Source organism: Clavelina lepadiformis, chromosome 8, assembly GCF_947623445.1.
Source record: "Clavelina lepadiformis chromosome 8, kaClaLepa1.1, whole genome shotgun sequence".
Taxonomy (NCBI): Eukaryota; Metazoa; Chordata; class Ascidiacea; order Aplousobranchia; family Clavelinidae; genus Clavelina; species Clavelina lepadiformis.
Genome location: NC_135247.1, coordinates 13,405,939 through 13,418,998, shown reverse-complemented (window position 1 = coordinate 13,418,998; position 13,060 = coordinate 13,405,939). Strand labels below are relative to the sequence as shown.

At 35.3% G+C, this 13,060-nt stretch overlaps 2 protein-coding genes across 4 annotated transcripts; one reads left to right on the top strand and one right to left on the bottom strand.

The window, feature by feature from the left end:
- The first annotated feature begins 1,113 nt into the window (after nt 1-1,113).
- On the top strand, nt 1,114-6,254 carry LOC143468351 (coiled-coil domain-containing protein 63-like). The gene is made up of 5 exons (XM_076965509.1): nt 1,114-1,217; nt 1,723-1,910; nt 3,651-4,109; nt 4,340-4,875; nt 4,982-6,254. Exons 2-5 carry the CDS (start codon nt 1,731-1,733, stop codon nt 5,544-5,546), a joined length of 1,740 nt encoding a protein of 579 aa, XP_076821624.1. The 5' UTR covers nt 1,114-1,217; nt 1,723-1,730; the 3' UTR covers nt 5,547-6,254.
- Nucleotides 6,255-7,010: 756 nt separating this feature from the next.
- LOC143468352 (SAP domain-containing ribonucleoprotein-like) lies at nt 7,011-11,271 on the bottom strand. Of its 3 annotated transcripts, none has more exons than XM_076965510.1 (9): nt 11,124-11,271; nt 10,820-10,919; nt 10,442-10,528; nt 10,181-10,262; nt 9,565-9,601; nt 9,357-9,439; nt 9,136-9,235; nt 8,618-8,686; nt 7,011-7,739 (listed from the first exon to the last, which is right to left on the bottom strand). In XM_076965510.1, exons 1-9 carry the CDS (start codon nt 11,166-11,168, stop codon nt 7,692-7,694), a joined length of 651 nt encoding a protein of 216 aa, XP_076821625.1. In that variant the 5' UTR covers nt 11,169-11,271; the 3' UTR covers nt 7,011-7,691. The 3 variants fall into 3 exon arrangements, with proteins under 3 accessions (XP_076821625.1, XP_076821627.1, XP_076821626.1); XM_076965512.1 differs by having other exon boundaries at nt 7,011-7,736; nt 8,671-8,686; XM_076965511.1 differs by having other exon boundaries at nt 10,181-10,259.
- Between the last annotated feature and the right edge of the window lie 1,789 nt (nt 11,272-13,060).

The following is a 13,060-nucleotide window of genomic DNA, read 5'->3' as shown; positions in this document are numbered from 1 at the left end:
ATTTGTTGTGTTTAGAAATGTTGGGCTCGTTTCTCTGCTTCATATGATGCTTCAAGTTATCAATAACAGTTACCGAAATTGTTTTAAATTCAAGCGATCTTAAATGGTTTACCCAAAAGTGTTTAGAAACTCTATGTAGGCTATGTACCGGCAACCATGTTCTTGTTGTTATTAAAACAAAGAATTACATGTCAATTGGTTTTGGACATACTATTACATCCAAAGCTTGTTCCTTAAGAACCCACTATTCGAACTTTACTGTAGTTGAAGTAGATAATTTTGTTGTTGACTTGCCAAAGATGGTTGAAGACGCCAGCAGTTTTTAACCATTAGTTCATGTAACATTTTGAGGAGGGCCAGGTTTTTTACATTCATTACCGGACTACGTCTCCATCGACCTTATCAGTCTGTTTCTTCATTTCTGATATTATATTTCTGAATCTTAGTCTGTTTTGACATTTTAGTTGAGACGGACCTTAGCCTGGAAAGTAACGGCGGGTAAATTTATTGAGGATACATTCCATAACCATTTACGCAGCACTTTGCGAAGTGGACCACGACTATAAAAAGGTTGAGGACCTTTAAATTAAATCGTTATAATTAACATTACATAATAAGGCAAACAAATCACAACGTGAACTGAGCGGGAAAAGCAGCTAAGGCTTAAAACGTACAAGAATGACGTAACCAAATGATAAAGATAATAATTAATGGCAACATGTAGGATTCGACCCGAATCTGCTGCCAAGAATTGAATTCGTGATAATAAAAAAAAAGTTGTTGATATTAATGTGTAATATTCGATTGGGTACATGGCCACCTATTTGGCTCTCTTTCAGCAAACCTAATCAAGCCATTTCATGAAGTGAAACGTGAAAACATTATCTGTGCAATTGCTGGCACTGCAAATGAAAGAAACATTTCAGTAAATTGGTTACTTTTTTCGCGAGCCTGCAATTACGGCAAAAATATGTACCTCAACCAATCCCGAAAACGATTTCGATTTCTGTTCAGAATAGTTTACCAACTTTAAAGTCATACGATGTCTATGCGTGCCATTAATGTTTGTAATGCTCCAGTGATTAACAACGCGTTGCCCATGACAACCACGATAAATGTTGTTTGGTCACAACTTCGTGATCAAGGATTCTCATTGAGAGCACTTAAGGTTTGGATTGTTTTTGAGTGCATTTGCACTTGCTGAAATTAAATTTAAAGTAAGTAATCACGTAACTTAATGTACTTAAGCGGAAGTTTACTTCTTAAATTACCGGTCGCTCAAATAATGCCCCATCGTACTGTATTAATAATAATTGGTTTATATGGCTTTCAATCTAGATATCTACAGTAGCTTAAGAGTTAAGACAATACATTAACTTGAGATTATCTTAAAATAACGATAACAATAATAGTAAGCATGTAAGTTTTGCGAGTTCAAGTTATCAGATTTAATTTCTGATCTTTGATCTAAAATGCTTTATGGTTGTACAATCGCCAACTTTAAGCTTGGTATGGTATGATAATAATCTTTCTCCTTGGACTGGGAAATTCTTTGCACGAGTTAAACGCGCCAATGATTCCTTATCGCTCAAGCCCCGGTTATTCAAATAGCTTTTGTGAAAGTTACGATTGTCACACATTTTTATTTATTTTTTTATACGGTATTGCCCGAATTTAGAACTTAACCAGGTCCACTGAACTGAACTTTTTAATATTTTTCAGAAACCAAAATGCAGAGGGCAGCAAGTCGTCGCTCGGAGTCATCCGAACAGGAAATGGATGGCTTGGCTGAGGCTGAACTTGCCAAACTCCAGCGACAATATCGTATAATGGAAGGCGATAGAAAAGCATATTGTGAGGAGTCTCAGAATAGAATTAGACGACAAAGAGATCAAATAGCGTCTCTTCAAGTAAGAATGTTCATTCTTTAACTTTCAGATCCACTCCCGGCTGCATGTTTGCTAAACACCGCAGGTTAGCAGGTACCAGCATTCATCATTTGCAAGGCAAATTTTAATTCAAATGTTCCAACTTTGGATTAAACAAACTTCAAATGGGCTTTTGCGTAGTCTACAATAATCTACTTTTCAACTTTTTTTATTATGAATTACTATTAGTTCAATAAACCTATATTCAAAAGTTAACTTTATGAATACGTTCACTATGTTATTCATATAAATTATTATAATGCCTGTCTAAACTATTCTAATTTTTCACTGAGTACTCGCGGATTCAAAAGAAATAAAATGTGTGAAAGCAGCCAATTATTACTTATTAGGCGCCCTGTTACATTGAACTTGGCGAACTCAGGCACGATTTGATAACAACGTTTTGTTTCGTCGATACCTTTTCTTGCATGTTAGTCTATCATGTGTGCTTTTATTTGTTGAATAGCTTTTATGCTTCCTTATCATGAATACGGTCATTGATTGTCATCTCGGTCAATCTAGGTTTTAACATGGTGAGTGAGATAAACAAACCTGTTGTTATGGGAAGTTATCATGAATGCTGCAGCTTTTTTGAGATACTTTTCATTTTTATACGAAAAAAAAGACTTCTTATTGTGATGTTTTGCCTACATGCAGTGCTAATATTATCATTATCACAAGCCATGTTAACGAAAAATTGTTATGTTTAAATTTTTTTTAGAAAATGGCGTCTGGCGTATTTGTAGTATAACTACTGGGGGCTCTTTGCCCTCATCAGTAAGAACAAGAATTCATAAGAATACTTACTAGATTTATTTGCGCTAGAATACGCGTTTATACGAAATAAGATGAAGTTCAGCATCTTTACGCGAACGAACCGTTCCCAACATATATTGACAATAAATGCGATAAAAGCGTTTAAAAGTGTTGCTATTTGCTGCAGGCGTTTAGTTTCTTATTATGTTATATTGAAAACAGAAACCTAGGACAACCTTAGATTGACAGTAACAAACGTTGGTTTTAGAGGAAAAAAATCCTTTAGCCTTTTTATACCATATCCCGGTAAGCTATTTTTTCCAAATGCAATATTAAAATCAGCATTATGCACGTGCTTTGCAGAAATTTGTGACTGATTACCACAGTATATTAATTATTAACTGCGATAACATTGGTAACAACAAAAATGTTTTAACTTTGAATGTAAAATTTAGATTAAGTTACTTTTTCTTTCGATTAAGATTGTGGCTAAAAACAAAAGTTAACTTGTCACTCAAAGAAGTTATCGCGCTGTTCCATCTCGAACAATGTCCCGTCATGGGTTAACTTTCCCTACACATCTACCAGGTTTTTACGCAATATACGAAGATTTTGTGTACACGGATAGTGCTAGGTCGTGGCACTCAAGTCACACTTTTAGTTATCACATAGACCCTAGGCCAATCTCGTTACTCTTTTGATAAAATGTATCTCCAGATGTTACCTCAGTTATCAACATTTTCCTCTGCTTGAACTTTTATTCTAACAGGCTGAGACTTATTCGGAACGTGTAGGTACTATAGGCCGGAAAAGTGTAATTAAGGCAACCATTCGTTTTTAGTGGTTAAACAAAATGCCCCCACCTTGGTTTTGTAATGTATCTTTTGTCTCTCCCCACAAAATAATTTTTGCTAGCAGCAAAATAAAAATTGTAGCGGTGTTATAGACCTGCTTACTCTTTTATAGGAGGAACGAGAAGAAATCCAAACCAATTTGCTTTTGGCACGTTCAGCTCAAAATACGAAAAAAGATAGCAACAATGTCGATGAGCTGCACAACCTTCTGTCCGAACAAGATTGTTACGAGCAAATGATAAAAGAAGAAAATTCATCAATTCAAGCATTGAACGGTGAGATTCGCAGCATGGAGCAAAAGATTAGCCAGCAACATCGCAATATGGGTGGAGTTCATTCTAGCCATTTGCGTCATGTCGGCACGCAAAAGCAGATCCGAGTTCTAGAGAATCGTCTTGACAAAGCTACTGTAGAATTCAATAAGATGCTAACTTGCAATGCAAAGCTAAGGGAAGAAATTAACCATCTCCGTTCCCAAAGGGCAGTTTTTGATGGCCTACACAAAAAGCTAACTAAGGAATTAAACGAGCAAAAACGGATGATGGGAGAAATTATTGAGCAATCTACCCAGGTGAGTTGCTGTGAGTTTGAAGTTTAAAATGTGGAATAGCAATTCCATAGAAAAGGTTGTAACTTATACTTGTAATGAAGTAATTAAGTGTGATATTACTTTGGCTAGCACAGTATATTATTTTTTTACGTTTTGCCTTGAACTTTTTTTTTTTTTTGCATTTCCGTGTGTGCTATGACAGTGTTGTATATATTCGTGCTCCTCATTGGAATTGTTATTTTGTGACACAGGCTTATGATCAACGAGATGACGCCCAGACGAAAATGATGGCACTAAAAGAAAGAAATGAGAAAGACCTTGCTCAGTATAACATGGAATATAAAGAACTGATGAGGATTATTGACCACGATGCCAAGCTCAAAGCGTTCATGAATATGAAATCACAGGAACGAAGCGAACTTGAAGAAGAAGAGGCCGCCAAACGTCGGGCTGGTGAAGAGGACAAAGCTGAACGCACTGCAGAAGAAACAATGGAAACCTATCAAAAAGCTTTTGAAAAAATACAAGAAGTTACTGGAGAGGAGGATATTTACTTGTTGGTTAATCGCTTCATACAAACAGAGGACAAGAATTTCGCATTGTTTAATTATGTAAACGAGTTGAACAACGAACTGGAGATCGTGCAAGAACAAATCGACGATGTTCGAAGTAACATTCAGCGCTTTAAAGATGAAGGCGTGCAACATCAAGCAGAACGACAAAATATACTCAAAGGCTTGGAAGAGAAATTTAAACACACCACAAAAGAAGCAGATTTATCTGACAAGTATGTATGTATATAATTAGCAGCTGTTGTTTTGTTTATTAATGGTTCAATGCGAACACATAACTAAACGAGTGAGTGTCTTATTCTTTTTTAACTGATGTTTTAGACAACTGAAGGCCACAGAAAAAATTCTTGACCAACTAAAGGCCGGGATTGAATCCGTATTTGGTAAAATAAGCTGTGACCGATCGGCCATTTCTGACATGCTTGGAGATAACGATACAGTTAACGAGAACAACATGATGCAATACCTGGGAATAATTGAACAGAAAACAAATGAGCTTCTCCAAATCCACACTTACCTGCAAATGAAAGAATTAGAGAACCGTCCCGAGGGTGCTCCTGGTACACCGCCAGTGACGGCGACGGCTTTGCTTGGAGGACCAGCCGCTCCTCCTGTTGTTGCTCCCATACAGATCGTGCCACCTTCCACCGAAGATGATCATGACGATGATGGAGCAGATTCTGGGGAAGAGTCCGTTGATTTTGACCGGCCGCTTACACAGCATGAGCTGAAGGCCAGAGTGATGAGGAGTGTTGCAAGGAAAGAGCAAACTGCAACAACTTCCCTACCTGGAGCAGGAGGAAAGCGAGCTGAGAAGCAAGTCCCCGCATTGGAAAAAACGCCGAGGCAAAGTGATGTTGGTCCAAAAAAGAAGGTGCTTCACTAGAATAGACTTTTCATCGTGCACTGTATCAATTATTTCATCTGTATTACTTATAAGCCATTATCGTTTGAACTGATGCACATTTTTTGCACTTAGGGTGTATAAGTTTAGTGAATGTTTAAAGAATCTAGCCATAATTGGAAGCCATATCCTTGATAGTGTTTACAACCGTGATTATCAATTATAACATGCACTTCATGTCAAGAAATATTCTTATTTTTGTGCCGTTTTCTTGTAATTCGTCCTGTTTTCGTTATAAAGCAGGAACATATTTGGTATAAAATAATGATTGTATTTTAAATATGCTGCTTATGATCAGATGTAATTGTTTGTGAAAGTTAGATGATAGTGAAACACCTGACATTAAACAACGATATAGGCCAGACGTGGGCAAACTGCGGCTCGCGAGCCGCATGCGGCTCTCCGGCATGTTTTTTTGTGGCTCTTCTAGTCGAATCGTAAAATTCCAAAAAATGTAAAGGCTACCAAGAGTACCGTTTACGAAAGTTTCTGTGTAGTTTTTCTTTATTTAGGCCAGGATTTCGTTTATGACGTAACACTAGACATCGATTCCGACATTGTTTTCAGGTATAGATTCTATACTCTATGGCAAAGGTTGTCAAAATGCACCTCACCAACATGTTTTTATGGGTCTTTTAGTTAAAAAGTAATATCCCAAAATGACTACTAATAGTATAATAACCAAATTGACAATCATTACTGATTTTGCGGCTCGCTGGTGTTTATATTTTTCCGCAAGTGACTCTTTCATTGAACAAATTTGCCCACCCCTGATATAGGCTCTCACTTAGAATAGCCCATTTGCGATGACATAAATGCGTTTGTCGTTTGTTACCGCATGCTGACTATATGTTACAAACGTATATGTAGGTCATTAAGCTTCTCCACACCTTTTTCTTTTTGATATTGCTTGTTGTGTTGGAGAGGTCAGTGGTGAATTCAACGTAGAACCTTTCCCTGGAAAAAGTCGGATACGAACTTCTTATCTTGCCTATAGTTTATGTGCGTGTAGTCAACCGCAGATCAGGTCGCTATTTTGTCCCAGGACATCAGGGAGAGTTTTGAGGCTAAAGAGAAAGCCAGCGCTGTACTACTAGATGTTACAGCTGCCTACAATACAGTATGATCGACCGATGCCGATCTTGTACTCGGCCAGGAGTTGAAAATCAGTGAAAGGACGCTTGGCCAGGACGTACTTTATCGGTTAACGTCCAGAAATGGACAATTGAAGATGAGCAAAACCTATTTAAACTACGAAGTAACAGCGGATATCAAGCATATCTATCCCTTACGTCCACCACATTTCTACAAAGAGCGTTGATACCTATTCTCTCCCACCTAAAGGTATAAATGCCTTCTAAGATTAGTTTGTCTCGCCTTACAATGATTCAGTTTGTTCAAAAAACGTTTTGGCATATTACATGTATCACATAATAAACTCTATCCAACAGGTATAGGCTGCATTTATAGAAAAATAGCCATCGCTGATGATGTAACTACATTGTTTTCGTGTAACAACCAACAAACATAAATGAAGCAATTTTCCAAAAGTAACATGTCATTGATTTACATTTCAACATACACTCAGGTCTCAAGAATTTTCCAAACTTGTGTATACTACATGGGCTACAGATATACTGACAACCTCCTAAATATAAAATATGCAGCAACAATGTTGCTTTTGGTTTTAAGGCCGTACTGTATTTAGTTGTCACATTCAGACGCCAACTAAAACCAAACTACTACAGTATTTTATGATGGCAGAGCAAAAGAAAGTTAAAATCGATAGGATTTAGACATTTACAGTCGTAAGTGTAAAATCACCCAACTGAACTATGTACCTTACCATGACATCATACAACAGATATGAAAAATTATTTCTGTTCTTGGAGTAGCATAGCAAAAATAAAACTGCAACAACAAATGCCAAACCACAACATTCTTTCAACAGAAATTAGTATATATATCAATACATTCTACAGTAACTTGCAGTGCTTCATTCTGTATTTCATATTTTATACAACATAAACCCTCAGACATATGACTGGAATGACATGGCCACACTACAAGCTCACTAAGCTCCAAAAGATGCCATAATCCACTGAAGTACCTTTTGAAAGAGCTCATTCAGGCAACAGAGATCCCAAATCTTTCAGCTCGCTTCTTTTTTTTCTCCTACCAACATACAATTCACTGAATAATATTTTGACGGCAGTACTAGAAATATCAGCTATGTCCGACCCAAATGCATTCCTTACTAGGCCAAAAATAACTTGATTAGTTTAATGTGGGCCAGGCATTAGATAACTAATTAGTTATTACACACGATCAAGTTAAACACATTTTTAAAGAATCCATACAAGGAAACAGTTCTGAACTTGAGATAAGATTGGTCTGTTTTAGTCAATTCCAAATGGTTAGAGTTTTGTAGACATCTATTTCTGCTTATCAAAATTAGGAATAGTAATCTTTATACTGAGCAAGAGTGCATACTTCACAACTAGGCCAAATTAACAATGAACTGGGCTGCATGTGCCACCTGCAGGTTGGACATAGCTGGATTAGATGAAACAGATCAGGGGTATCCACAATTTGTTGGTTTGCAAGGTATTTTTTAGTGGTCAGGTCATACTTGTACGGTTACAAATTCTAAAAATGTTTACTGTTTATGTACTAAGTAGTAAGTACACATAAATATATTACGAATAGTGTATTCCTTGATTTTAATTTACTGTGAAGCAGTCTCTTTGCATATCAGTTAAAGGGAAAATTGATAACAAAAATAATAAGCAACATTTTTTTAAACAAATTTTGAATGGTGTGCAATCTGCCCTTGCTGGTATTGTGATCACCCACACTTATTGGGCAATATAGTTCATCAAATGAACAACAGTTTTTTAAATACCACAAAGTTTGCATTGCATACTGAAAATTGATATTTGTCTTTGTATTTTATTAAAGAAAAGTAAATCGAAATTTTGTATAATTTTTTTTCTACTAACAATTGTGTCTTTCTTTAAATTTTTTAAAATTAAAAATGTGCAAGTTTTTACCTCAACTTCAGGTGAAAGACTGGTTCCAAATCGCTCCAATCTCTTCCTTTTTTTCTCCTCAACTTCACTCTATAAATGTGGGATAAATTGTTGCAAGTAAAACATTGCAAGTAATATATATACAGTATACGTGATATTTCAAACTGGTTTGTGTGCCTTGAGTGTGGTAATATGGTTATTGGTTAGCTTCAAAATATGAATAATCAAATGCGTTTTAATTAATCAACAAACATGAAAGTAACTAACATTATTCCTGTAGCAGAAGTTAAAATGTTGTATATTATCCAGACTAAAGGTATCCTACCCTAAATCATCCATATTTATTTCCAGACAATTAGTTACAATACAGCAATATAGCAGTTTAGACAAAAAAGTAGCTTGTTTAGTTATGTTGCCTTAAGCCCTTCCACAATTTAAACTTTTGTTTTTGGTAAATTTGACTTTCACAACACAAAGTCGCCAAAATATCAATTAATGCAAAACTGGTGACGAATAATTCTAAAAACTGAGTGAGTTACCTTGACTAAACTTTCTGCAACTACTGCCCCAAAACGCTCCGCACGTTTTTTCAATTTGTCTGGGTCTGCCTGGACCTTGGAGTCAGTTGAAAGGCCAAACCTACATTAAGCATAAAATCAGATTAAATTCATTGAATTTTTGGAAAATACAAGCCACAACATTGGCATTAAGCACACCATTAGTTTGTTACAGCAGTTGCGAATTTAAAAGATAAATGCACCTTTTAGATCTCTGCTCAAGCCTCTGATTGTCTGATAGTTCACTCACTTTCAATCCAAACTTTTTAGCTCTTGCAGCACGTTTCTACAGTTATAACAAGCAAATCCAAGTGAGTTAAATAAAACATACAATGTTACACTCTTACATTTTGATGACACAAATCCTGACAAATTACATTTAAATGATTAGACAGAAAATTAAACACTTACTTCTTCGTCAGTAAGGCCAATTTTCTCTACTTCAGCACTAAAACCAATAAAAACGCATGAAATATTTTACAATTATACCAGTATATGCTTTACTGGCTTATCTATTAAAAAAATTTTGAACTGGTATCACAAAAATGTTCAAAAAAAGTTACACTGCTAGTAAGTATCTTGATGGTCATGAACAGTTGTTTCAGTGCCATTGCTATTGTTATGTTACCTATTTACCAGTTGACATATCAATTGAGACAAGCAACAATTACGAAGAGTGAGCGCTTTCATGGAATTGTGCGAATATTTTCAATAAAAGTATGGTCACTGATGTTCTATTTTTATTAACATCTCAACTTTTACTCGCAGCAAGTATCCAGCAATTACCACTCCAGGTATTTCAGGAAGTATACAGTGCTCGATGCTCGAGAGCAACCAACTTATAGTCTGACTCTGATTCAAACAAAGCAAATTATTTTTTGAAAACTAACACACATGTTTGGATCTAAAAGCTATCAAAATATGATAAAGCAAATACTACTTTCCTTTTAAAATAATTGACAGGTTATAATGATGCATTTTACTAAAAGCATTGTTAAATGAGTGAACATAATAGTTATATACTAACTTTGTGTTATTTTCTACTTTTTCTTCAACACTAACAGTTGTGTCTTCTTCTTCTTCAATAGGCTCTTCCTTTTTGGGTTCTTCTAAAGAATTTAGTAAGTATGATTAAAAGTTTCCAGATTTCAAACAACGCTGGCATAAATAAGTTCACGGTCAAACTGGAAAATATATTTTGGCAACATGATTCGATTAGAAGTGCAACTATCAATGTTAGTGTATTTCCACAAACAATTACATAATAAGGATTCATGTACAGTACCACCTTCTTTCAAAGATTCTGTTTGAGTAATAGAGGTATCTTCTTCTTCATCTTCTAAAAGTGCATCATCATCTTCCACTTCTGCACCTTCTAATCATTTAACATAAAACAAATTTGTTACGAAGATCACTTATTTTCGATCTAAACTAACCAAGATGCGTTTAACCTGTGTGACAAGTGCATATATAACAGCATTGTTCAATAAAAATGAAGTACCAGTAAACATATTAACTGTAATTAAACACTTAATCCCAAATAGTAATAGTATCACCCAAAATTTTAACACAAATTCAGTGCAAAAATTTTTCCTATTGAGTTAGGAGTTATTGAGAGTAGGATTTATCGAGATTACAAGTTTCTATTACTATGTCAGTTACTTACCATGTTCTTCCATATATTGCTGCAATCTTTGTATTAACTCTGGTTTATTGCCAGTTAACTTCAAACCACGTAGTTGAAGTTCTTTCTTTAACTCTGCGATCTTTGTAAAGAAATGTAATCAAAAGATTTCAAATAGCACATTAACCAACAATTGTTAAGTTAAATCACCAAGCAAAATTGAACGAGTTTTACAAGCTCCTGAGACTTATACTGCAATCCTATATATGTTGAAGAAGAGAATAAGACTGAAGGTAAATTTTTGTATGTTTGACAGGCCAGCTACCACATGATTTTTTATTCTCACCTTCATTTTGTTCAAATCAACAACAAATTCTTCTTCAGTAGCCATGGTATAAAATATTAGTTCACAACAATTTCCAAAACCTATCAGAAATTATTGTACTACAAACCTTAAAGTCTGTTAAAAACAAAACATAACTTAATTAATGAGGAAACGGTTTATATACCCTTGCCAAAAAGCTTATTTTCAAGTTTAAACTAGGGTTGCTAAATAATTGGAATTTTGAAAACCGGTTTTCAACCGAGTTTTATTTAAAAAAAGGGATTTAACCGTTTTTTTTCCCCAATGTGTTAAAAACATGTTGAGGTGAATGATACACACTATTAATAAACCAAGGCTTCAATGATCAATAGATACGATGGTATAGACCAGTGTAGACTATTAAAAAAGACAAATTTCCTTTCAAAAAGTGAAAAATGCAAGCTTTAATTTCATCTATGACATCACAAAGGCAATGGATTCATGTTACACGAATGGTATCACAACAATTGCATGCTCTGCGAAGTATACCATCACTCGCTTTTAGAAAGGCCTTATATATAGTAGTAAGTTAGCAACCGTACTGTCAACAATCAATTTCTCTACCAAATTAATAGATCCGCTATATACGACTTATTTTACATTATGCTTCAAAGGGATCAAAGTTATCCGTTGTATACGATAGCGAATACGTTACTAGCAAAGTTCAATGTATTAAAAAATTTAGGAAACCATCCGAATCAATCTTTTCATCTGATATAAGCAGTTATCCGTCATATGCAAGGTCTACTGTACTCGTATTGAACTATTTCAGAGAGAAACCTTGTATAGGAACTATTCCACATATACAGCAAGTTTTATCCTCACCCTTGGTTCAGCAAAGCATTTTCGTATCATTGGTTAAAATAATATCGCTATTAAGTTGTCATGTGATGACACTACTATCCCGTTCTGTGTTAACAAATATTCGGTTTCTGTACTAATCGTAATTAAAAATTGCACTAACAGAGTTCAAAGTAGGAATGTTACACATACATACATGTATGCCATAGTGCAGTGAATTACTGGCTTGCCAGATTCCTATAACGTCAAAAGGAAAGTGTGACATTTGAATGTTCATGCGTCGACCTAAACTATGATAAGTAATAGCAAAAAATACAACAAATTTCAGGCCAGTTTTCATCCTGGATCTACAGGCACATGCATACCTTTTTCCCTCAATTTCTCCCCTAAGCAGCCAGAGGGAAGAGATCTCAGGCTTGTTTTTCGACCGTGCAACCCTGGCATAGCCTCCAGGGGTTGATTGAAAATTAAATCGAAGGGCGTTATGATCTTTCTGGTTATTCGTTATACAGTCTGTGAAAATTTGTCGTGTCTACAACCCGCCGTCCTTCCGTTTTGTGACTTACTGACTGAAAAATACACTGAGCAAATCCCACATATATGATATAAAGTCAGATATATAAGTACAAATTGATGGAAGTTAGTGAATGCTTGCAAATGACTTATAAAAATTTATTTTCAATTTAATCACTACATTAATGGGCAGGAAAAAAATCAGGCTAGCTTTGATCCAGGACCACTACGGTTGTAATCCCCTTCAGCAAGGCATTAACGAGCTTGCTACATGTTCAGAGGTCCAGATGAACAGTTGCTAATTCAGATAATACAAAAAGAAGCTGCCATTATTTCATCGAAAAAAAAAGCGTGCGTTTGAAACTATTTTTCACAGCTAGCCTAGTCTTGTTAGCCTAACGTAAACCTAACCTATATCTATCTGCCAATATAAATTCGAATCCAGTAAAGTCTTAAATAGCTAAAATCAACTTTTTGCATACCCACAATCTCCAAACCTAACCGTCTATCTTTAATAACGGGCTGTTTGACCTACATAAAGTGAAATCGTCACTTCTTATAAAAAACAAACAAGTAAAAACTTTTATTCAGTCCGAGGACAAAGA

Bases quoted from the DNA above. Each gene is read 5' to 3' on its own strand.
- LOC143468351 (XM_076965509.1), top strand. From the start codon at position 1,731: ATGCAGAGGGCAGCAAGTCGTCGCTCGGAGTCATCCGAACAGGAAATG. The intron at 1,911-3,650 runs GTAAGAATGTTC...ACTCTTTTATAG, and splicing joins ATCAAATAGCGTCTCTTCAA to GAGGAACGAGAAGAAATCCA. The intron at 4,876-4,981 runs GTATGTATGTAT...CTGATGTTTTAG, and splicing joins GAAGCAGATTTATCTGACAA to ACAACTGAAGGCCACAGAAA.
- LOC143468352 (XM_076965510.1), bottom strand. From the start codon at position 11,168: ATGGCTACTGAAGAAGAATTTGTTGTTGATTTGAACAAAATGAAG. The intron at 10,263-10,441 runs GTGGTACTGTAC...TAAATTCTTTAG, and splicing joins AACAGAATCTTTGAAAGAAG to AAGAACCCAAAAAGGAAGAG. The intron at 9,236-9,356 runs GTGCATTTATCT...TGCTTAATGTAG, and splicing joins CTTGAGCAGAGATCTAAAAG to GTTTGGCCTTTCAACTGACT.